Below are 25,699 nucleotides of genomic sequence, written 5' to 3' on the forward strand. Positions count from 1 at the left end.
TTATGCATTTTGGGACACTATTTTTATTTCTGCTAATCATGGCTCAAAAAGTTAATATGTGGAGGCTGAGAGTTTGACTTTTTTTGACTTTTTTTTCCACAGACTTCAGTGGAATTTATATTTCTTTTTACATAATGAGATGACTCCATATTACTTGTGCTACAGTATTCACATCACCTCTTCAGGCTTCCCTACCGCTGCCTTTTTTGGGGGAAGGAGGGACAGGTGTCAGATGAAACAAAAGTGATCCAAGAGTGCAATCTTAGTTAATTATGCAAAAGATGGATGTGCTGCACATTCAATCTGCTATTAATCAGCTATTTTAGGATATGAACTCAATACCTGCCAAGCAAATTTAAAGGGAGAACTATATTCAAACTTTGCAGATGTCAATACTTCATGAGGTAGAGAAAGAAGATAAACGAATACTTCAAGAGAAACACAATTCATGGAAAAATGGGACTAGAGAGCATGAAGACGGATCGAGACCAGAAAGATTAAGACCTTTTTAAATCCAAGGGAAGCGCATATTCAATGACAGGACTTTTTCACAACAAAAATACCCTAAGAATTCAAGGAACATTCCTGTTCCCAGTCACTTTGGAGTAGGGTAACAGAACTCCCATCAGCCACTTCAGACATCTCACTGTGCAGCTGCTTGTTGCAATTCACAAACTACATGAAGAATCCCACATATGGGTTTTTGTAAATGTTATTTTTTAAGTATGTTTAACAGGGTCCTACTTAGTTTTTCAATAGAAGCACGAGTAATAAATCTGCCTGAAACTTAAACTTCAAACAGTTAAGACAGACTATACCTCTCTCACAAAACATTTCTGAAAGAGACATAGATGAAGTTCCTCCTATTCAGCAAGCACAGTGCTTATCTACAACGTTAAAATTGCCTCCTCTAACTTTTGAACCTGCATTCCCCATGTCTCAACCACTACGCTCACCACCTGGCTATAACATATACAATGCTTTAAAGAAGCTTCCCTTCAACTTTAGGTGTTAAAGCAGATGGGGAAGAAAAGAGAAAGCAGTTATTGAGAAAAATTGATGTAATTCAAGTTAAAATTAATTTGCAAAAACTATCAGATCCTAAACAAATAATACATATAGAAAAACATTATACAATTGAGGTAACAATATTTAAGTTAAAAAATCCAAATGCCTCTGGAAGCAAACATCAATTTGCTAACATTGTTTATGCTGCAACATTTAAAGAGTTTTAAGTATTTTGTAAGCACCCTATAGTCATTTACCATTGTCTTCCTTTGTTCATCATAAAACTGCCACAAGCTGAAACATCACCAAAACCATAATTTTTTTTTTTACAATTTACTAAAAGCCTATTCCACAAAATTCAGTCAAAATCAAGAGATTTAAATTTACTATTTAACATACTTCAGCTAAAGTCTTATAAAAGACATGAATAATTAACCCAATTGATAATAAACAAAGGAAATTTCTCCAGTACCATAATATCTAGGTTTTTTAAAGATTATATGTGGTATGTGCACAGCAGAAAGCAGACCTACACTAATTTATGCCCAGAAAGAGGAAATCAGACTACTCAGAATGCAGACTTCCTTTTGCACTGAATCTTGTGGCCTCAAATATGACCAAATTTTATTAGGCATCCTTTCCTAGGGAGCTGAAAAAAAAAAAAAAAAAAACAACATTTTGGAAGACTGGACTGGTCCCTTAGTCACTCAGCTTCAAGGCCAGAAATACAAAATTTATTTTGAAACAGATACTGTGTTGATAAAGTTACTTTACCTGATACTTCATACAAAGCGTTATAAAATAGTCAGGACAAAGTTGAATTTATTCTACCTATGCTTCCTAATTGTATGTAAAAAATGAAATGACCATTTTCCACAGTTTGTTTCTTAAGTTATAAAATACGTTCAGGCTAGTTTATAACCTAAACTTCAAAAAACATGAGTTTTTAAAAAAGAAATGTATGATGACACTTATCATATTACCGTGATTAGCAAACATACCACATTCAGAATCTTCTTATTGGCAAAGATATGGAACCAAACTATATTTACAAGAACGATTTCTTTTCTCTGCTCCTTCTGCAAAGGGAAATGTAGCACCAAGTAGGTCTCATTAAGTGATTTGACCTTTTTTCTGTCTCTTCTTCCTGATTATTCCAGATTATCAGATCACTATTTTCAAATTTGCCTGTGCTTCAGCTACTCAGTTTTGCATTTCTAACATATCCATACTAAGGTTTACTTCTAATATTGGACATATCTAACTTTAAGATAGTTCATTATGCCACACACAGCAGTGAACAGTAATTCAGATTTAAAAGTGGTATTCCATATTAAAACAGTGTATAAATTACAGATAAAAACGTGAACTGAGAAATTGCAAGGTGCAATTCTTCTAGCAACGGAAGTAAAATTCTTTGGTGAGCATAGAGACAATGCATGGAATCTGTTTCTTGGCATTAAAATCCGGCCGATTGGAGTAGGATTCGTATTCTGCCACTCTGTGATTTACACGTGTTAAAATCTGCATGAGTTCAAGTTTCCGTGCATTTTCCCTCAGCACCCTACACAGAGACTGAATAAACCAGGAGCCTTCAGCTGCATTCCTCCAGGAGTAATAGCCTGTGGAAGACAGAGAGACCAAAATGATCAGATGTAGCAGCCTCTGACATAGGACAGGACAGCAAGTAGCAGAACAATGTAATGTAACCAATAGCAGTTAAGGTTTTAAAATAAACAGATAAAAACCCAAACCACTAATCAACTAACAGATTTAACAGTCTCATCAAATTTCAATCCAAAAGATTTTTCTAACTGTCTCATCCTTTTCTAATCTAAGAAAATGTTAAGTAGGTGGAAAATCAAAACTACCTTCTGCTCCAACAGCCTTAGCCATTAACCATTTATTATTTTATCATGCAATACACATATATGAAGGAACAGACACATGACAGACGGAGCCAAGATGCAAAATGGATTTCAGTGCCACTATTTTCAGGTCTACATGAGTGAATAGAAGACTGGAGCTTATTTCTGGTAACTCATGACGTAACGGGCGTGCTAAGGGCTCCGTCACCACTGCTACGCTTAGGATGAAAGTAGAGCTGACAGACAGATGATATGCTGGTGTTTAGCACCACTTCTGTATATACATCTTTAGATGTCCAACAGCTCTTTTCTTTCAGAATTAATAATACCATTTGTTTCCTGCTGTTAAGTTATTTGCACAACTCAGATTAACTAAATTTACAGCAAATGAACGTTTGAGGGTTTGCCAGTGAGGAAGATGTATAATCAGATTATTTTCTGTTTTTGTAGGAACTGAAAGTAACAACTACCTCAAAAGGAAATGAAATCAAGGAGAAGAAAAGATAGAAGGAAGAAAATACACATTTTCAAATTCATATTTTCAAACAAGTAAAGTAAGCAGATACTGAATGGACAAAACTGTAAATTGCCGTGCTCAGTATCAATACAAGCTGATATATAGATACAGTTTCAGAAATAAAGATCTTCTTTGCAAGTTTCTCACCTGGAGCAGTAGAATATGCATATAGGAAGTCTGCTTCTACAGGTATTTTCTGACACGTCATTTCATCTGGTCCACTGTCTGCCTCAATACCAGAATCTAATTCAGTCCCTCTACAAGCCTATTTGTTGGAAAGAAGAGTGGAAAATAAAATCAAACATAAATGAGAAAAAGGCAGTGATAACAATGATCAGAACACTGATTTATTTTTTTCCAGCTCTGAAGGGTATTAGACTAACCAGACTCAGAAGAAAAGAAACAAGCATTTATTTAAATTAACTACACAGTTTGGTTAAAATAGATATTCATTCAAAAGTACATTCAGAAACTCACTAAAATATTCGCTAGCGTTGAGAAAGATTTTGCATTACCTTAATTCATAACAATTTCAGCTATAACAAATGCTGCCTATCTAAGAGGGCAGACTGCATCAATACCAAGCCTGAAGAAAATCTTATTCTGAAAGTAATTCCATTTATAGCAATTTTAGGAATAATTAACTATTTTGTACTTGTAACTAATGGGAAATTTTTTTTGAAGTGAAGTGTTCTTATGCTCTGAAGATCATCGTTCAGTTTTACATCACCTGAATGAAGAAGAGTTTGGGTTTTCCTGCTAAACTTCTGCACTTGTCACCTCTGAAAAGGCTCGTTAGTACTTTCAGTTCGAGGGGGCCATCTGTACCATAGATGAGTCCTTCTTCACCATGGCTTAGCAACACACAAACAAAACTGCTTCGCTTACTGTGATCTTCTTCAGAAACTTGGAAGACAAGAGAAATGTCATAACTTACTGCATTTAGCCAAAAGCTTTGAACATTTGATATTTCCTATACGACAGAGCTCATTAAATTAAGAACAACTATTCCCACATGTAGAAACCTCAAACCAGTTTCACTTCTGAACAAAAGGAGCCAGCCTACTTTACTTCAGAAGTCTGGACACAGAAGTCCCTAAATTAAAGGTCAGCCCTACCCATTGTAAAACATGGACACAAAACTAGGCCATGAACACAGTGAGGGAACAAAGCAAGTTGGCTGTACCGTTCTGAACAGTGTCTTGAAGTCCAGATGGTACACCTCACTCATACAGTAATGGCATATGGGATCAGACTGATGGGAAGTTCCGAGTTTTGGGAAAGGATAGGGAAGCCTTGTCTCTCTTTCCAGTCTGGGACACTTCAACTGCTTGGATTACATGGGAACTGAATGTAGCATGAAAGTTATGGCTGCTGGGGGACCTACGTACTAAAATTAGACGCTCCTCTCTGCTCTTGTCCTCTAGTAGCAAAGTCTAGCAACATTATTCAGGCCTCTGAGTTTTGTACCTGAAGACCTTTAAGCTTGCTATAAAGCATTTATAGATTTCTTTTTTCATCTTGTGGTATGTAAAGAACATAGAACAGATGTTCTATGATGTCTTTTGTTGCCTGAAATTGATGACCAAGACAATTATTTTAAATATATGAAAATATACAAACGGTTTAAAAGAAGGGATCCAAAAGGATTTTTTTTGTGGGAACCTCAAGTAAATATAAGTTTGTAGATGAAAAATGTCCCAAAAACTGAAATGTTCTGTTCTAGAGCTTGCCAAAATACTGAATTTCTACTTTGAAAAAACTGAACTATTTTTTATTTTTCTCACATGAAATGCACACTAAGGTATTTCTATAATCTAAAGACAAGCACTGCATCTAGAAGAGTCAGAAAAGGCTAGCTTGGGGCAATCTCTAGTCAGGATGTAGTTTATATTGTATATTTGGAGGTCTTATACCACAGGTAAGACAGAAATCTGGAATCAGAGAACATGGCTTTCCACTTTCAGCTACTGTCAACAGACAGGCGTCAAATTAACCGTGCCCGGAAGCCTTCTCTGGTACTAAAGGGCCTACATCTATGTTAGCAAACATGCAAATTTTAAAATGGGGATTGCTGCAGGCTAATTGGCTGTTGGGAATAATCCCTGGAACACTTTCACTGCTGTACTGTGACCAAGAATAGTCCAGGATAGTGCAAACAGATATGAGCCACAGTTGTGCCAGAGAACCTTCCAACGCTTAACTAGAGTAGACTGCATTCCAGGGCTATGGAGCACTTCCAGGCACCATTTAATTTGGTGGCCTAGATATAGCCAGCTCCAAACAAAACAGGATTTACACAAACAATAGCATAAAGTTCTTGCTTGAGATAAAGGTGTTTTGATTCACAATTCAAACAAAACACGAGTTACTTTTCTTTTAGAGTAATTCAGTCCACACACTTGCAGTTTTGGCCCCTTGATCATAATATACCTCCTGGGTCACACCACTAAGCATATAGCACAGAACCCTTCTACCCAATTCTACCCAAAAAGCAGGTTTCTTTCCAACTCACAGAGTTTCAGTGATCCAAAGGTCAGAAAATAAATCAGCCTGCATTTACGTTTCAGCATGTTTTTCCATCCCTCTTTAGAAGACGAGAAAGGAAGACGAGACTGAGACAGTCATGGCACAAAAGATGGAGAAACAACAAAGATGAAAAAACATAAAAACAATGACATACATCTTTAGCAATAAATCATGGGGAGATATGAAATATCACGTAAAAGAACCATAGGAGAAGATATAAGAGGGCTAGAGGTGTTTTTGAAAACAGCGGTGGATTTAACACACATTCATATCATATGATAACTTACCGTTTTTCAAAACTTTAACAATGTCCCTGCATGAAAGATCATTGCTAAGCTTGGTTTTATATCCCAGCTTCATAAAAACTTCTCTGACACTTGCAGCATCTACATCCGTACCTGAACGAGATGACAGCCCTATACATAAGAGACACGTTATTTTGATATGATGTAGATAGAACGCTCCAAGACAGCCAAATTTTCTCTTATACCTGCAGTAGTCTAGAATATTATTCCATTTTTCCATATCCACTCTAATAGAAAAACAGTGCGTTGTTACACATGCACACCCCACCCCTCTCTGCATCTGTTTCATAGATTTATCTATCACTTATTTTTATATCTACCTATCTATATAAGGACTGAGAAAAAGATTTACATAACCGAAGTCATGACTCAAAGGCAAGACAGACTTCCACCGCCACCCATTTTTTCTCCCCATTAAAGCTACACCCTAACATGTTCTCCCTATGCATATTAGGATGAGTACACTGAAATGAATCACACCCATTCAAACCACTTAATTTTAGAACACAATCAAAACTGGACTGCATATTTAATTCTGAAGAATAATACATGCCACCAATTTATCTGAAATACGGAAAAATAAATAAAAAATTGAAAGTATTACCGGTATCTTTGTGGAAGTTCTTATTGTTTATTATAACACATTCTCCTATCTCTGGATAATCCATTCTGTAGCTGTAGTCTGGCAGAATTCCGGAGTCCATAGACTTGCTAGCAGGTAGGTTCATTCTATACACAAATCAGACAACCTTTAAGTGTTACTTTCTGTTCTCTCTTCACTAATTTCTAAATACATAAGTAAACAAATTATTATTTTAGCAAAAACAGCAGAACTAGTAAGACTTGCTTTTTGATCCATAGAAGATACATCTGTGAAATCAGTGGATAGATCTGATGTAAGACAAATGAAGACTGTACTTGCCCAAAGGTTGAAATAACCAATAAAACTGCTTTGTATAGTTATGCTCCGAAATAAATAATAAAACAAAAGTTTCAAGCTCTGTAAAATCTACACACACACAAATAAATAAGAGTCATCTGTATTTCCTCTGTGCAACCTGTAACAAGCTTAAAATTAAAAGAATCAAGGAAGCATTGTAGCTACAATGATAATGCCTTTGCACAGGAGAATATATAACAGTGATTTAAGGAAACCAATGATCATACCAAGAAGAAATCTTTTTAAACTATTGTCTTTAAGTAGCTAGATACCTGGAGGCAAGATAAGCTTTAAGACTAAGTCTAGAACTGAATTCCAACCAAAAGCCATATTACCACTGAATTTTCACAGGTAAATATTAAAAAGCTAGAAAATTATAAAGACTCTACATGTAGCTGTAATTTTGTCTCAATTGGCACCCTAGCTACCTCTTGTAACTCTGGAGCTGCTTTCAATTTTACTCAGTCAACACATGCTGAAGTCAGTACGTCTTTCCTCATTTAAGCACATGGGTAAGTGGTTATAAGACTGGGGCCTGCTGTCATACTGTATTTTACAATTAAAAAGTTTGTAATGCTCTTAAATCTACTTTTCATTAAAATACTAAGAAGAATGACTTCAGAAACAAATCAACTTCCCAAAGAGGGTGTAATCTGATCATACTGCTACAATGTAATGACTGTCACCATGAAGAACAGGACTTCTTTTCTTCCTTTCCACTGCTGTAAATTCCCCTTGCAATACACGTGCTTCTGCACACATAGCTCTACAGCAGCTCAGTTTAAGCAACTGCACTGGCTGCTACAAGTTCAGGTGAGCACTAGACGGAGTCCAAGGAAAGCTGTGAACATCCAGCACAGAGTGAGACAGAGAATCCTCTTTCCAAGAACAGCTTACTGCTTGGTAATACTGCTAAGCCAAATCTAACTGAACATTTAGTGTTTTGCTTTTTAGTTCCTTGTACATACATATGTCCTGTTTCGTCAGAGATGGTATATTTTCAGAGCCTGTACAAAAATTTATATATATATATATATATAAAAATTATTATAAATTTAAAAGTAAAGCTGTCAATTATGGTAATAGCATTTCTTCTACAGTTCTCATCTTCAGTTGCAGCACAGGATTCCTCAACATGCATAGTGACTTAAAACAAAAGTACCTCACTTACCCTTTGGAACCAGGGAAAGATTTTGCATCTGCCAGATCTTCCCCCAGCTGTAGTCCATCTTTTATGTCTGCCATCGTGGCTCTCAGTTATCAACTTGAAAACATAAGAAAACAGAAATATGTAACTTAATTTTCATACAACATAATACATTCAGATTGCTTAATTTTTGTTAGGTCTCCTTAAAGCTCTGCACAGTGCTTTTATGGTTTTTTTTTTTTTTTTTTTTTTTAGTATTACAGAGAAAACAGAAAAGTTAAAAGGGGATATTCACACAGAATAGCTTTCTGTTAGAGACAGACAAATGGAAAGTAATCTTAAAAAATATATAAACATCCCTAAATGCATTAGTAGTATTTTAATACTATGAATATTGTACCATATTTGGATCATTCCATCTCAGTAAAACCAAGAAATTAAAATCAAAAACCAAGCAATACAAGTTATTTGATACGTACAAAGACACACACTACATTAGGTTTTAGGTCATAGTATTCTAAGAAATCAATCATTTCTCCGCAATCTGTTTGCACACAAAATATCACTGCATCCAATCCTAACCAGTGTAAACGAAGGCAATTGCAATATAAATAATGTAAAAACCTAACAATATAACTTTAAATAGTTGGTGGAATGACTCCTGCACTGTGGACTGCTGTTTACTTTTCATCAATACATAGGGCAAAAAAGGATGAATGATACCAAGGCAGAAATCAGTATAAAAGCACTATGCCTTCCTCCCAGTTACCCTGCGTATACTCACGAAACACATTACAATACAATCCCAGAATGGTTTGGTTTGGAAGGGACCTTAAAGATCACTTAGTACCAACTCCCCTGCCATGGGCAGGGACACCTCCCACCAGACCGAGCTGCCCAAAGCCCCATCCAGCCCGGCCTTGAGCACCTCCAGGGATGGGGCAGCCGCAGCTTCTCTGGGCAGCCTGTGCCAGGGCCTCACCGCCCTCTGAGAGAAGAATTTCCTCCTGAAATCTAATCTAAAGCTCCCCTCTTTCAGTTTAAAGCCATCACCACGTTATCTTTAACTCAGGATGCAGAAAAAGGATGAAGCATCATAAAGTTAAACCACCAGATCAGACAGAATAATAAATGCTTAGAAGTGAAATAAATGCTCAGACATCAAGACAAGGCGGTCCAAGGTATGAATTTTAAAGAAATTTGCTGAACAGGCAGATTTACGGTAAATAGGGATGTACACGTAACCAGACGCAGCAGTAAAGCTTGTTGGTCAGACACGATGGAGATTCTTATTGAGGGCTTAGGTTCTTAATGTGAGACTCACAACTATATTTGCCACCTTACACTGTCATATTATCTTCTGTTATCTTTTTATTTATACTCTAATATACCATAAATATCCTTGGGCCCACATGTTTTCTGTAGAGCAATTACTCATCAGAAGCACTAATTTGGGTATGTACAACCTTCTCTCTCCTGGTTTCTTAAAAGGCATTTACCTACATTTTTAGTGGCTTCAAAAGATCTTCAAGGTTATTCTGAATACTATTTCTCTGTATCTTGGAGCACTGACATAACTAAGAAATTTTGTCCATCAAATTATTCCAGACTTGAGAACCGTATTGTATAACAATACACAGCAGGTCTGATAACCAAATTACAGAAGCATCAAATAAGCTGGTTATTCTAGAAATAAAGTTTCTAAAACACATTTTCAGTTTATATCTTAGAAATGTCCTTTAAATACAATATCATTGGGTGGAAAGTAGGGCTACGATGCTGACGTTGCCTGCCTAGCACCACGATCTGGGTTCACTCGGCCTAACTGCGAATCTTAATCTCTTAGAAGTTCCCTCTGCAGAAAAAGACGAGCACTCCCAAAGGGTAATTCAACTACCTGAGCCCCGTGGCACCACAGCGATCCAGCCCTAAGCCTGACCATCAGGCAAGGAGCGCTAGTGTTGACAGGAAACAAGTCTTGAGCAACAAGCTGCGTCTCCACAGTCAGCTGTAACTTCTGACCCCAGGCACGGGCAGGAAAGGCTCTCATTGACAAGAATGCCACCAGTCCCCCTGGTCCAGCAGAGACCAGCTTCCACGAGTTTCTGTGCCTCTTTCACCCTGTCCCTACCACAGCCATCCTTGTCTTCAGTTCCCAGCTTTCTTCAGCTCTCTCTGAGCCTTCTGAACAAAATCATACTTTGTAAGAAAGCCTCCACCCAGACTAAAGCACAATTCTGATGCACTTCGTGCTACTCCTTCAGGAGAAGCACTATGTGCAGAAGCACAGCCCAGCCCTTCCGCACCGGGAGAGACAGGGAAAACCTCAACTTGTTTGCTTACGCGTTCTTTGCCTGCCAACAGTAACGAAGACACACACCACACACAAAAAGGCGCAATATCACGCAGCAACCCCAGTATCTAAACTAGCCAGCAGGCGTAGTGAGAGCGGTGCTGATAGCCTCGATGACACAGTGTTCACGCAGTGTTCAGCTTCCGCTAAAGCCCAGCTATTTATGTGGCTCTCTGGCACCACGACGATCTGCAGCACCAGTGTTTCAGTACCTGGATCGCTGGTGTAAGCCAGCAAACATGACTACCTGGGCTGTGGTCACACCCTATCACATAAACCAACATGGGCTTCCAGTGACTCCCTGGAGAAAGACTTGGCTTAAGTATAGGGAAAGCTAACAACTCTCTGGCCCGCAGAGAGAGCGTAGAAGCGTTAGGGAGGGCAAGCAGATTGTCAGGCTGCTTTGGGTTCACGTCAGATGGGCTCCAAACAAACTGTTGCATCCCAGTAGGGCCTGGTTTTAGTACTCAGTGGGTATAACACTGATGAACAGCAGCAGGGTTGAACAGGCAGAGCCTAGGATTGCTGACTGCTTTTATAACACAAACGTTAACTCATGTTGCAAACAGTAAGAAACAAAGATCTTCAACGTTTAAGTGACCTTAAATAAACACTTATCTCCTTGACTCTTTTGTAACCCTAATTTAAAATTGCTCTCCCTGATCCAATGCCAAGAAAACAATGAAACTTGCAGAAGTGGCTAGCATGAAACTACAATTATAGTGAATTACAGTAATTTGTTTCTGAAACATGTAAAATGCATTTTGCAGCATGATACTACAGAAGTATTTCTAACTAAAGCATTTGCAAACCTAACTGATAATCTACAGCTTCAGTTGTTTAATGAAGCATTAAAGCCTACTGCATTCTGCTGCATCTTGAGATGAGCTTGTCCAAGCATCTGTACAGAAGCTGGAGAGATAATGAAGAAAAACTGAGTATAATACATTAGGCATTTAAAATACGTATGCTTCATCTTCAGAATAGAATCTGCAACTCACCTTTAACATCCACGGATTTCTGAGCACCTTAACACACCAAGCCGCCTGCACTTCTTCAAAGAACAAAAGGCATCCACCAAGAGATGCCTGATTTGTTGCTAGGCACAAAACGCGTGTTTTCTGCTCTCAAGCTCCAGTCAGGGGAACAGCAACGCTCTCTGGAGGATGATGCTGATTCTGACAGACTACTAAGAATTGCCTCATCTCAGCTGAGGTAATGCAGTGATATCATTCTGTCAAGCAGAATTCACATTCCCCTGTAGAGAATGAGCTCATGGTATTTAGGAATAGAGGGAAAAAAAATCAGGACAGGGCTTTATGGATTTAATCGAAAATGGTTATTCTGCTCCTTGATATTCTTTTCTCTGAAAGCTTAGGTAAGAAGAGCTCTCACCTGTCAGGAAACTTAAAAAAAAAAAATCAAGTAGCAAAAACAAGCAATAGCTTTTCTTTAATCTAGCAGAGAATGTAGTACAGGTTTTAGGAAGCCTATTTTAATGGTCTATTTTTCAGTATTTGAAAAAAAAAAAGTATAATAATTAAACAAACAAACCCTATGAGACAGATACAGGATGTAAAGTTGATCCTATGATGATGTTTAGAGGCACTAAGTGGTTAAAGAAAACCACAGTGCTTGACAGAGGTCCAGAACTATGCTCAGCAAGCTATGAGAAATGAACCACAGTCTCCCCGTATAACAACAAAAACAAAAATGTATTTTGCCCTATACAAATAGTTGTTCTAATGCTTTTATTTTAATAGGAAGATGATGAAACAATGTATTTACTCCATTCCAGCCTGGACTAACTTACTCTACCTGGACCTAATGAAATTAAATTCACTTTATCACATATCACACCACTGCCATATGAGAACTAACTAGTTTCTCTTTAGAGCACTCTGTCTGAATTTTGAACCCTAGGAGACAAGTTAACAATATAGTGATGAAAATACCAAAGCTTCTCAAACAAGAAAGGAAGCAAATAACTGAGTTGTCTCCAGTTACCGATACTGTCTTGAAATATGCAAGCCACAGTAGACAAGACAACACATGTTCACTACATGTCAGCTGCGACAAAGCACCGATTGTAACAGTGTTAAAATACATTCCCAAAACAGAAACCACAATCATAAAACATGCCCTCAAAGATTACAAAAGGGCACGGTTTTCCAGCTCACGTGACTGCAAGATTATGACTACGTGACTGTTAAAGACTGAAAGCAGATATTTTATGCACACACAGAACGCTGTGATGCTAACGCAGATATGCAAAATCAGTTATACATAGTAGAATGCAAAATTATTGATAATTAGATGCTTAATAATGGAAGGAAGACATAGCGGACTGTACAAAAAACTAAACAGATCTGAAATACAGCATAATATTTCCCATGTGGCGTTACACCACCACCAAAAGCTGCTACCCCCGATGGAAGTGTGCCAGCATTGTGAGAGCCCTCCGCAATTCCTTCTGGTCTGGATGTGGCCGCTGGAAAGGGCTCACCCTGGGCCAGCACTCTAATCTTCCAAAGCCAAACCAAATTTAATTTATCATCATTAGCCTGCAAAATGAATAAGACCTGAATTTATTTTGGGAGTTGACGGAAGCCTCCCTTATTCATCCGTCCACACCTATTAATCCATCACCACTGTGAGAGATAACGCTAAGGAGCCTGACAGGGCTACTAGGGGTACGTGTATTATATTCGAACCTGACACTACTGACCAGGAATGAGGACTAGAGAACAGCAATCACAGCATGGTTTGGATTGGGAGGGACCTTAAAGCCCACCCGGTCCCACCCCCTGCCATGTGCAGGGACACCTCCCACCAGCCCAGGCTGCCCAAAGCCCCATCCAGCCTGGCCTTGGGCACCTCCAGGGATGGGGCATCCACAGCTTCTCTGGGCAGCCTGTGCCAGGGCCTCACCGCCCTCTGAAGAATTTCCTCCTAACCTCTAATCTAAAGCTCCCCTCTTTCAGTCTAAGACCATTCCCCCTTGCCCTATCATTATCTACCCAAGTGAGAGTCCCTCTCCATCCTTTTTACAGGACCCCTTAAGTACAGAAAGGCCGCACTGAGGTCTCCCCGGAATCACTAACCGGAGGATAAAAACCTGGATTACCAGCACTATCCTTCAATCCACCGAGGCTGAGAATACCTTGGACAGGGCTTCCATGTGCTCTGCGAAGTTATTGTGCAATTTCTCGCCGTGAGTGCCTCAGGTGCGCCGAGGCTCTTACCCAGGCTTCCCGGCTCGGTGTGTTAGCGCCGAGCATCGTGAGGATCGCACCGTGAGCCTCGCTCTGGATTAACTCCCAGCTAGCGCACACTCCAGCCTTTGTTAGGATCTGGGTCACAGCAGAGCCATTTTCCAGGCACGATTTAACCCGCTGCCTCCAAAGCTTTACTCTGGTAAACCCGGCTGAACTCTAGCATCCCGCCCCCCGCCCCCGCCTCCAGTTGGCTGCCAGTCTACCCGAGGGACATTAGAGAGAGTGTAAAATTAAAGCTCGCTCCCTCAGATCCGTGCAGATCCCCTACAAACAACCCCCAGCCGGCACAACGCCCTGCCCCGAGCCCGAGGAAAACCCCGCCGACACCCCAGCGCCCTCCCGCAGCGGGGCCGCCGGCCCCACAGGGGCGCCATGGCCGCCCCCCGCCAGCTCTGCCCGGGGCAGGCTCCCCGCCCGCCCACCGCCCTCCAGCCCCCCGGGCCCCGCACCTCACCTCGGCCCGGCCGCCGCTGCCGCTGCTTTGTCCGGCTCCGTCCTCCTCCCTTCCTCCCTCCTTCCCTCCCTCCCTCCGCGCCCCGCTGGCTCCGCCCGAGGAAGGGCGGGCAGGAGGGCGGGCAGAAGGGCGGGCGGCCCGTCCCTCCCGGCGGCGGCCCGGCCTGTGGCGGTGAGTGCGGAGGGGGGGACGGGCAGGCGGCGGGGGGATCCCTCAGGGGGTCCCAGCACGGGTGGGAGGTGAGCGGCCACGCGTGGAGACCGCGGCTCTCCCTGTTCTCTGCCTCTCCAAAGCCTGGGGTTACTTCTTGGAGGTCTCCTGGTGCTCCTCTGGCTGCTTCCTTGGCTCCTAAGGCAGCTTAGGCTCCTAAGTCACTGTAGCCCTCGCTCCCTCCAGATGGCTCCATGGCCGTGCAGAACTCCAAAGGCATATTTAGAGTCCGTATAAACACTGGGGGTCTTCCCCTCTTTTAATCCCAAGGCCTTAGTCAAGGCAATTAGTTCAGCTTCTTGTGCTGAGGTATTATCAGGTAGTGACTTTGTTTCTGCTGCATCCCAAAGGGTCGTGGCCACATATCCTGCTTTACACTGTCCGTTTTCCATAAAACTGATACTATCTGTAAAATGGAATAATGAACAAAAGCAGGATCTCCCTCTCTTAGCAGTGCCTGGATAGCTGGCCCCATTTCCTGTTGGATGTGAATTGCTATGGGGCTACAATTGGAAGCAGTCTGGGCCTCAGAAGAGGCCTCCGATGTCCCTGCAGGAACCTCTGCAGCTTGAGCCTCAGGAGAGGTGTCCGATGTTCCGGCAGAAACCTTGGAAATCCAGCCCCCAGGTTGGCCTCTTGATGTCCCCACAGAAGTCTCAAAAATAGGGGAGACCTCTGGGTTATACATCAGTGGTGCTGAGGGTACTGATAACTGAAACTCTTACTCCAAGGGGGTTCAGAAGGGAGGATTCTGGGCTGACCGCTTCCCATTGTCCCTTTGGTAGCTCAGCTTTAACTTTAACCCATCAATTGGGTCAGGTAGTTCATGGGGCCACCTCCTGTCCTTGCTAAACCACAGCACCTACCTGCGTGGCTGACAATCCACTCTGCAAATACCCATAGGAAGATACAAACTATACTCACTAGTCTAGTGATTTCCCTTTTATCCCGATATTTGGTGGATTCCTCAGAGCATTGTACCACTTGCCCCAGACTTTCAGAGTGTAAAAGACAGACCCCAGTAAAATCATTAGGGTACTCTTGGTGTCTGGCATCCTCCCCTCTGGCACCAATGCTGACAAGCTAGACAGAGCAAAACTAATTTAGGAGTCCCAGCTGGGATGCCAAAAGTATTACCTCTAGGTTCGTGCCTGGTGTGCCTAGCCAATAAGCGCACAGAGTCAGAATCCCCACAAAGGTATTTTAATTAAGTAATTAATTATAATTCTGCAGAATCAGGTGTTTGGTGATCTTTTACAAAGCAAGTACCCCTCTGACTTGAATCACTGTTATTTATACACAGCTAACTTGTGAAACTCTCTCTGGCTACTTTTCAGTGGTGGTTGTAGCTTGCCTACCTTATCTCTGTTGGGTCTGTGCATTCCAGAGGACCAGCAGGGAGTGGGACACACCAAATCCCACATTTGCATGCACTTGCATTTCAATTAGTGTGTTTTTTAATAAGTTAATGACCCTTAAGGAGCAAAAGCTTGCCACAGATCAGTCTGGAATCTTCCTTCAGCTGTTTTTCTCCTTGCTTTTTCGCTTTCATCCCTTATCTCCCTTGCTTCTGCTAGCTCAAAGCCACTAGTCTCCTTGTTTTCTCTGAGGTTTCCTTGTTTTCCTCGGTTTAAGACTACGCTATGGGTCACAATAGCTCTTTGAACCTGCAGACTAGTTTCAGCTTCATTGTGAACTTTAAGGTCACTATTCTAGTTCCTTATTTGTACGTCGGCCTTTAGTACCTGGAGTTGGGGTAAGTTTAAGATTAGAAGCTAAGTTTCTTGGCCTCTCAAAAGGCCCTATCCTCGCCTAATCCTACTTTTTGAGGTTTTATCACCAGGTCTAATATCCTGCATTTTGTGCGAAATTCCTAGCTTATCGTAGAAGAAACTATTTCTCAAATTAGGAGCGTGAGATAAAAATTTTATGTTCCTTGTTACAGTTGAGTGCAGATGAGTAGCATTCATTAGTGTGCCACATTTCAGCTCAACATAAGGATAATAAAGCTGTTTTTCACTCATCGTAAGAAATTTAGCACTAGGGTGAAAGTTTTCTAATACATTTAACTAAGGCTGTAATAATTTCTTGGTGTTGAGGGCTGTGAATTTCTGCCATACAGATACGTTGCTTGAGTCGTGCAGGCCAGGAAGCCAATGTAAATATGCTATTTTAAATAGTAGTTGATTTGCATGTTTAAGCTTCATTTTGCAGCAGGTGTGGACAGTGTTTTGTCCATGAGCATTACAGTTTTTTGAGTATGGATTTTATTTTTTACAAAAACATAGGGTTGTATATGACAAAATTATGTGTTTGTGTTTGTCTTTTGCCTGTAGCAAGAGGGAGAAAATCACCATGTCTGAAATGGTGAGTTAATTTATTTACCAAAAAAAATAATAAGTCTAAGGTATAGAAATAGGATGTGTGCTGTGTTCTCATCACTTAAAAAGTAGTCTTTCATCAAAGGGGGAAATGAAATAGCACGTTTATTAAGTCATCTCCCACAAGATATATTTTCCCAGTGTCTTCTTGCTATCCTTCTGCTGAACTGAATGTTGGTGACAAAATTTCTTTCTGGCAAGTGAAATAAAAATAATTCTTTCCCTTGCTTCTGCTGGGCTAGAAGTGACCAAAACAAAGTGGGAATTTCCTGATAAACTCAGGAGTCTTATTAGTCAGTACATGCAAATTGTACATGCTCTAAATAGATGTGTTATGTTAGGTATAGTCGATACAGGAAGTAAAGCTACCATGGAAAAACCTGACGTGTTAGACTGCTGGGATGTCAAGAGCTGGTTGGACTGAAGTGGCAGCGACAGATCTCAGTTTAAAGTAAGGCCATCGACCTTCACCCAGGTTCACGTACCCTTCTAGCAGCTGTGTTTTTGCCAAAGAATGTACTGATCTAAATAGGAAGCTTAAAATGTGTTCAGAATTATGGGAATTCTCCTTTACCTCCCTAATTTTAATGGTCACCTGGTGGGAAAGTTCTGATCTAGGGAATGTCTATTGTGCTTTTGCACCCAGTTAACTTGCAGCACAACTGACAGCATCAAAAGGAAACTAAAGGTTCTTCTAGCACTTCTGAGAAATACTGATTGCTGTATGATTTCACTTTTCATATCCAAAGAAGAAACTAATAGCCTGAGAAGGAAAGGAGTGGAGGAAATTCATAGGTCAGCAGTCTGATAAGATATGTAGAGACAATATTTGACCTCTATAAAAGGGAAAAAATAAAAAGGCATTCCGTTATTTAAGACTTGAAAAAGGCACTAAACGATCAAAACACAGGCAGGCGTAAGTGTACCATGGACGGAGATATAGGTGTCCAGGAAACTTTTCTGTGGAAAACTTGGAGCAGGATTCAGAGAATTTATAATTTGGGTTTTGGAGCCCACAAGGATATTTAAATATGTAAACTTGTCTTGTGGATCCATCTTGTTAAGGTTAGAATACTTTTATGTATCATTAGTTTCATTTTTTTCTTTCATCGCAACGAGATTGTTGTTTTGAGAACAAGGGTTGATGAGTGGTTAAGCTAGGCAGAACAAAAAGTGCACCTTTAATCTTTTTTACTTCTCTCTCCTCCTGCTCTGCTTCGCAGTTTCTTAGCAATGCTCTCAGCCATTTGCAGAAGTGCGGATGGGCAATGAATTTTCCCAGAAGATAGTTAATGACACTTAAAAATAACGATAGTTGTGTTACTCTAATCTGCTTTTCTGCATCACTTTGTAGTCTTTGGATTACTTTATATGACTAGGAGTTTAAAGGTCACATGATAGGAAGTACAACTGCATCACATGCTATTTCTTGAAAAGAGATAGGATTGCTATTTGAAATTTACAAGGAATTATATAGAAGGTGAGGTTTTAAAACGTGTGAACATATTACAGATCAATAACAGAGGTGGGCAGCAGAGAATGGAGTGCTCATTTTGGATTTCAGATCTTTTGCTTTGAGAGTAAAAAAGCTCAGAGCTAGAGTCACTGAAATCTTTAACTTTTTCTGGACCCTGCGATGCATTTCCCACACAAATCAATTATCTCATTTATTTTTCCACCTGTAAAGCAGTGTGGTGGTTTCACCCAGCTGGGCAGCTGAGCTCCACCACAACTGCTCTCTCACTCGCCCTCCTCAAAGGAAAAGGTGGAGAAAATACAAAGGAAAAGCGCTCAACGGTTGAGATAAGGACAGGGAAATTGCTCACTGGTTACCGTCATGGGCAAAACAGACTCGCTGTAGGGAGTTCAATGTAATTCATTGCCTAACACTAGCAGAATAGAGCAGTGAGAAACTAAAAACACCTCACCCCCATCCATGTTCTTCCATCTCTTCCTGAGCAGGGCAGGGGAACAGGGAATGGGGGCTGCGGTCAGTCCCTGCCTGAGGCTTTGTCTCCACTGCTCCCTCACGGTCCCTCTGCCCCTGCTCCACGCGGGGTCCCTCCCACGGGATGCCGTCCTTCCTGAACTGAGCCAGCGGTGGCTGCCCACAGGCAGCAGCTCTTCAGGAACTGCTCCCACACGGCTCCGTACCACGGGGTCCATCCCCCAGGAGCAAACTGCTCCAGCACAGGTCCCCCACGGGCGGCAGCTCCCCCCAGACCCCCTGCTCCTGCGTGGGCTCCTCTCCACGGGCTGCAGCTCCGGCCCGGGGCCTGCTCCTGCGGGGGCTCTCCATGGGCCGCAGCCTCCTCCAGGCCACATCCACCCGCTCCACCGGGGGCTCCTCCACGGGGGGGGCTGCAGCGTGGAGATCTGCTCCATGTGGGACCCACGGGCTGCAGGGGGACAGCCTGCTCCACCAGGGGCCTCTCCACAGGCCGCAGGGGAACTGCTGCTGCCTGCCTGGAGCACCTCCTGCCCTCCTGCTGCACTGACCTGGGGGCTGCAGGGCTGTGTCTCTCAGATTTTCTCACTCCTCTCCCAGCTGCTGTTACACAGCTGTTTTTCCCCCTTTCTTCAATCAGCTCTCCCAGAGGCCCAACCAGCGTCGTTCCCTGGCTCGGCTCTGGCCAGCAGTGGGTCCCTTTTGGAGCTGGCTCTGATCTACCTTGCCACATAAACCCAATACAAGCAGAAATAACAGTATTTTTGCACTCCGTGCTAGTGGTGTGTGTGACTACACAGTTTTGTATACTTTTTGTGGAGCAATGTAGTACCATTCTGTAAGCAAAAATGAAACTTCTTAGGCCTTCCCTTGCTACATCTATTCTGTTGTGCTGATCTTTGATGCTATTAATATGAAAATAAATTATCTTCCAAAACTGTGTGAAAAGATTTAATGTTGAAAAGAGAATCATAGTAAGACTGGGTGTTGTTTTGGGGTATTGGCTACTCTTAGTTAAATAAAGTGTGCTCAACAAAAATGGAATTAAAAGGCAACAATGTGTATAGAATATATTAAAAGTGAACCCAAAAATTGATATTGATCTATTTGTAATTGTTTTAGGACAAATGAAGAGAAAATGGGAAGAAAGGCTGAGGAAAGTTGAAGAACTAGCGTCTCACTATGAAAGAAACCCACTTCCTGCAGTTTATAGACCAAAGCTGTCCCCCTTTCAGCCATCCCCTGTTTGGAAAATATTTTGTCGGCAGGCTGAAGCTTTCAGCTATGTAAAAACCTGCAAAGAGGTAAATTATGTTGGGTGAACGTTTCTGTGCTTCAGGTACTTTCAAGGATGATCTTGATTTAAAAAGTTGGTTAACAGTGAAGTCTTTATCAGTTGCAAAATCTCTTTTTTGCAACTATGAGACTTTTTTTTCTTGCCTTTGTAGATCATGCTATACTGGAGGTAGCTCTAAGTACTAGCTGTAACATAAGAATTGAGATGTGGAGTTAACCTCTAACAGTAGACGTGGTTTTTTTTGGCAACATAGTAGTGATTATTTCCTTCTGAAGATATGGAAGGTAGCAGGAGAATGGGAAGGAGGTGAGTTGGGTAGGAAGAAAGAGGAGGAGAAAATGAGGAAGAGAAAGAGAATGACAGGAGGCAGAGACAAAAAGAACAATGCAACTCTGCTACCATCAGAGTAGCAAGATGCTGATCCAAATAAATACATTATGTAAAATGTATCCTTTGTTTTCAGTTCCCTATATTTAATACTTTTCAAACTGCAGATTTTAAAGAAATATAATGCAACATATCATTTTTTTTTCTGCTGAGCTAGGTGTTCGAGTACTCATGAGTCTGTTTTCCTGAATGTACTTTCACTGGCTTGGTAGTGGTGCTGTTTGTTTGTTTGTTTGTTTGTTTGTTCTGGTTTGTTTTGGTTTTGGATTTCTATTTTTGGTTTTAAATAACATAGAGTCTAAGGACTGTCTGCTGTAAAGCCATATGTTGCCATCACAACCATTACAGTGTTTGTTTTAGGACGTTGTTCTTCCTCCCATTAGAGGTACTTGCTACTGTTCAGGACAAAAAGAGACTACTGAGAAAACAGAATTTACATGAATGCACAGCAAAGAAAAGCTTCACGGTTTCACTCGTGTAACAGATGCTACTTAGGTCAAGAAAGGATAAGTGATCTGCTACTTAGTTTCCTAATATTAACTAACCTTTGACCAAAGAAATGAATGTCAAGTAGGAACTTCTGAAGAGTTTAATTAGCTTTCTGAATAGTAATTATAAAAAAAAAAACCTTCAATGTTTTTCTTTACAAAGGATGTTCATGTATTTGCCTTGGAGAAGAACACAAAAAATGGACAGAGGTTTTACCTCGTGACAACATACAAAGAGCTTTGGTTTTATTACATGTAAGTACTTGAAAAGGTATGCTATACTTTACTGGGGGATAGGTCAGTCTTGCTCAGAGTAGCACAGCTGTAAAGGGCTGCCCAAGGTTTGATCTTGACCATAGGGAAAATCTTAATAATGCCAATCCAATCTATTCTACAGTAGTTTTCAACTTTCTTTTGAGCTGCAGACTGCCATTATTTCCTGTGAATTAAGGACCCCATCTACTGAACTTAGATCTAATAGCAGTAGATCTGCTTTTACTGTCAGCTTTCCTCAGGGAATCACGTCAACAAATGATGCAAACATATTTCTATGATTAGTAATATATGAACTTAAAATTGGTATTAATATAAATGTCCAATTACCATTTTATGGTTTTGCTTTTGCATGGTGCAGTTTCAGGTGTTGAAAATTCATTGAACATTTTTTCCAATTTTTGTTTTACGATAAAATACCTGGTTTTGAAGTAAAAGAAGTGTAAGAGTCAATGTTTGTATGAACTGTAGACTTGATTTTCTTCTCAATTTGAAAAGAAGATTAAGCTTTCTTAATTTTTAATTTAGTTGCAAAAAAATAAAAATAATTCTATGTACTCTTATTTTTTGTGCTTAAGACTTAGGACTGATAACATTGGTTGGTGTTTTTTTTTCTTTTTTTTTCATGTTGTTTACATCATTATTTAAATTCCGCAAACCATTTCTGTTGATAGTACATATTGTAAGACTTCAGGGATGGGGATGGAGGGAACAATTTCCAAACTTAAATTTTAGACCAAGCAAGTATCAACAAATTAGTTTTGAAGTTAGTTACATTTTTTTCAAAGCATTATGGAGCTGTTACTGGTTTTAATGCGAGTGCTTGACTAAGAGATAAAACATTGTGTAGTACGTGTGGATTGGTGTTTGCAATTGATAGGTATGTATAAAGCTTATCACGAGAGGTTGTAATTTGTTTTTGTTTTTCCTTAGCCAAGGTCATAAAACAAGTCTAATGCATAGCTATGAGGTGATTCCTGAAAAAGATGCTTGCAAACTTTATTTTGATTTGGAGTTCTACAAAGCAGCAAATCCTGGTGCAGACGGCAAGAGTATGGTTGTAAAGTTAATTGAGGTAAACTGGCACAGTCATGTTGTAGACTAATTTGAATTTGTTGTTGGTTTAATGTAAAACCAAAGTATTTACCGCCTTGTCTTGATTACTGCAGTAAAATGAAAAAGGATTATAGAGTTAGTGGGCATTTTTAAAGAAGTGAAAAGTACTGTTTTAATTAAAGCATAGGTTGCCTGCTTTATACAAAAGGAAATGCTAGAGCATGATGGTTGTTGGAATGCTTGTATTCGCTGTAGGTTTATTGTTACGGCGAGTTTGTTTGCAGATTGTTTTATGTGCTCTGCCACTTCAAAGCTGTCAAACTGAAGGAGTGTTTAGTTATTCTTCAGAATAGTATCAATAAAAGTTTTATTTGAATATTCTGCAAATCATTTCCTGTTCTAACAGGTGCACTCATATATCAAGGCTTAGATTAATTCCTCCTATGTTAAGACACCTTCAGATGGAATTTTATTATAGTTGATAAAATTATGATGTAGAGAGCAGGAGGTGACTGTAGTCATCAATTTTGACACCTAAAGTTAAATATGTTTGCTAATTATAAATTTTATTAAGTAGTGCAAATTTTTATCCTATTGCAAATTCAGCTGGAAAACGAGATGCACTGCAACTGCAATATGTCAGAGATGGAAAATAAAGCAGGTTTTTAGAAGAATGTCTTCTGTTCCAATAAAATCTCTTTGTCAGTGGCCATTTTTTTGTGAGACATCTGGTGTCTCTAACTAGAACAGAAAGAGTAAGATGAATGAGGTTACTTCTTCGTAAATAACACTTAGCTGGTAAAGAATCTGGAGGGTTTTACTCCGTTGTGGATCAGTTCTCAAATCTGGATACTCCTAAGCTTCGGAAGAGATCTTTGGATTTGCTGGTTGGGGAGGATATGAGATGCTATAGTCATAAACTTCCAAGCCCTCAGGTTCCGAATCCCAGTCCTAAACATGAGTAATCACGTTTAAATGTCCAGCTCTAAAAACCTGCTATAAGCTATTGTTTTCTGCTTGTTCACTGTTCGTTGGGTCTTCTAATGTGAAGTGTTGGTGTGCTAGTTCGCTTTTCTATTTAGCCTCTATCTTAGATACTAGGTAAGCATGCCTTAGAATTAATGTCACTGTGGGTGTGAACTGCTTTGCTGGAGGGGAGAAAAATAGGGATAGAGCCACTGCATTAGACCTTGACCTGAAAAGTTGCTTACCCCATCACTGTTAGTATATTCAGTGATTTGCTCGATCCAGAAGACACTATATGACAAATTTCTTTAAAATTTGGCATATTGTGAGTTAATTTGAATTACTTGCATCAAAATGAGGAAAAAAAAAGGTTAAAAAAATGTAGAATCTGCATTTGTTTTACGTTTTATAGACAGTACTGTTAAAAATGCTAAAGAAAACAGCCTAATGAATGTTTATGTAATTTTCAGCTTGTCAGCCAAAAGTTGAAAGAACTTTATGATGTTAACTGTTCAGCCAAAGACGTCTTGAATTTAGATTCCAGTACTGATGAAAAATTTAGTCGACACTTAATATTTCTACCCCACAAGACTGTATTTAAAGATAATATTCATGTTGGTAAGTGTGTTTTTTTCACTTGTAAACTAGAAATAAAAGGTGAGGTTTTGACTTTTCACAGTGCCATCTTACATTTGAATATTTGTTTTAATTGAATTACATGTGAAAACAACCATGTACTCCCAGCAAAAATGACTATTTCTATTTAATTAAGCCTCACATTCCTCAACTCATCTTCTACTTCCTTTTTCTATAATTATCATTTGCATTTTTACAACATAACTTTTTCATGTCTCTGTGGTTTATTTGTGAAACCACTGGCAAGACTGGTTTTTGGCTGGAAGATTTTTGTACAGTAATTGATTAATTTTCAGATTCATGTAAATCTTAACAATTAAAGTTAAGATTATTGGCTCTAAATACAGCTGGTTTGTGTTCTGCACAGGGTCAGAAAGTCAGGACAAAGATGGCTTCAAGCCACGAGTACTTATAAACATGGTTCAGAGAAAGCTGAAAGCAATTTTAGTTGTTGATGTAAGTTGGGATTTGATGGCATAGAGCAACTCCAGCACAAAAAATTGTCAGTTCAGGGTTGTCTTCACTACATTTGTAAAATAAGTATAATAATACCTCCATACTTCACAGGAGTATTTTGAACATACTTTTGAAATCCTGGAAGATGGGTTCTTTGCTTTTAGTTGTGTTCCAGATTTCTTTCTAGCCCCGTAAAGCATTAAAGAAAATCTTACTCTTTCTTTTGGATTGTGTATAGTCATTTTGTGTAGATAACACATGTACTGTTGAATCAAAGGGTTTGGGGTCAACACGTATGTGTTGCTCTGAGAAATCATCTAGGAAAGGTCTTGTCAACATGAACAACTGGAGGAGTAAAACAAACTGTAAGGAGAGGCTGGATCTTGTAGGTCTGTGTGCATGTACATTTTTTTCCCTTGTAATATTTGTAACATACAGACAAAGTTCATGGCCTGAACATCACCCCAAGGCAAAAATCAGATCCTTCAACACAAAGGCAACAGATTTCTCAGACCTAATTTTTTAATGTTAAAAAACTATTTTTCATTCTTAGGAGCAGTGCAATCTGTGTCCCTATCACAGAAGTGTTGTTTGTTACATGACACTGTAGCAGCAGCTATGAACACAAAAGACTGAAATAGGATCATTCCAATTTGTATTTCAAGAGCATGGTCTTCAACTCCCGTGCCACTAGAAAACTCTTATGTAATACACGGATGATAAATAATTCGGTATGACAGCAATTTTAGCCTGTGATCCCGATAACTAAATTGCGTTAGTCAGTTCTTTCAGTAGAAGCTTGAACTATTTATTCTAGTCCATTAGCTGAGTGTTTTGCGTCTCCACTGTTAAGTGAATTTGACATGTTTACTATCAGACTAAAGCGTGTATTTAGATTGTGTGTGCATGTTCTGCCTTTGCCTTTTTAACAAACGTTGAAGTCATGGTACAAATCCATTTTATAATTGTGATATGTCAGTTAAATCTGTCTATGATATCAGTAATACTACAGTCGAGACTTTTCACTGGGGTGTTTTAGTAACCTATTTGACAAACCTGGCCTAAAGCTTAGCTTTATTCTGTACGCAAAATACTTTGCTGTAGTATATATCTAGAAATGCAGACAATTTCATAAAGTAACTTCACAGAATCTTCATGAAATATATCTATATTCTTTGATGTGACATGAAGATTTTGGTCTA

The 25,699-nt window shown here is 39.9% G+C and overlaps 2 protein-coding genes across 7 annotated transcripts in view; one reads left to right on the top strand and one right to left on the bottom strand.

Moving 5' to 3' along the window:
• On the bottom strand, window positions 1-14,527 carry CASP3 (caspase 3). 2 transcript variants are annotated; one of them, XM_048078363.2, is made up of 7 exons: window positions 14,400-14,527; window positions 8,339-8,431; window positions 6,832-6,956; window positions 6,210-6,338; window positions 4,124-4,299; window positions 3,541-3,658; window positions 1-2,630 (listed from the first exon to the last, which is right to left on the bottom strand). In XM_048078363.2, the coding sequence occupies exons 2-7, from the start codon at window positions 8,410-8,412 to the stop codon at window positions 2,404-2,406; spliced, it is 849 nt and encodes a 282-aa protein (XP_047934320.1). In that variant the 5' UTR covers window positions 8,413-8,431; window positions 14,400-14,527; the 3' UTR covers window positions 1-2,403. The 2 variants fall into 2 exon arrangements, with proteins under 2 accessions (XP_047934320.1, XP_066852326.1); XM_066996225.1 differs by lacking the exon at window positions 14,400-14,527 and adding an exon at window positions 13,831-14,074.
• Window positions 14,445-25,699, top strand: part of PRIMPOL (primase and DNA directed polymerase) — an 18,779-nt gene continuing 7,524 nt past the window's right edge. The window contains exons 1-5 of one of the 5 annotated variants that reach the window (XM_013179808.3): window positions 14,445-14,570; window positions 20,061-20,242; window positions 21,274-21,365; window positions 22,317-22,458; window positions 23,876-24,023. In XM_013179808.3, coding sequence (XP_013035262.3) covers window positions 20,066-20,242; window positions 21,274-21,365; window positions 22,317-22,458; window positions 23,876-24,023 — 559 coding nt within the window. In that variant the 5' untranslated portion in view covers window positions 14,445-14,570; window positions 20,061-20,065. Of the gene's footprint in view, window positions 14,571-15,079; window positions 15,237-16,140; window positions 16,366-17,331; window positions 17,442-20,060; window positions 20,243-21,273; window positions 21,366-22,316; window positions 22,459-23,875; window positions 24,024-25,699 lie in introns of those variants that run through there. The other 4 variants (XM_013179813.3, XM_013179810.3, XM_066996215.1 and 1 more) reach the window with 4 other exon arrangements.

Source organism: Anser cygnoides, chromosome 4 (genome assembly GCF_040182565.1).
Source record: "Anser cygnoides isolate HZ-2024a breed goose chromosome 4, Taihu_goose_T2T_genome, whole genome shotgun sequence".
Lineage (NCBI taxonomy): Eukaryota > Metazoa > Chordata > Aves > Anseriformes > Anatidae > Anser > Anser cygnoides.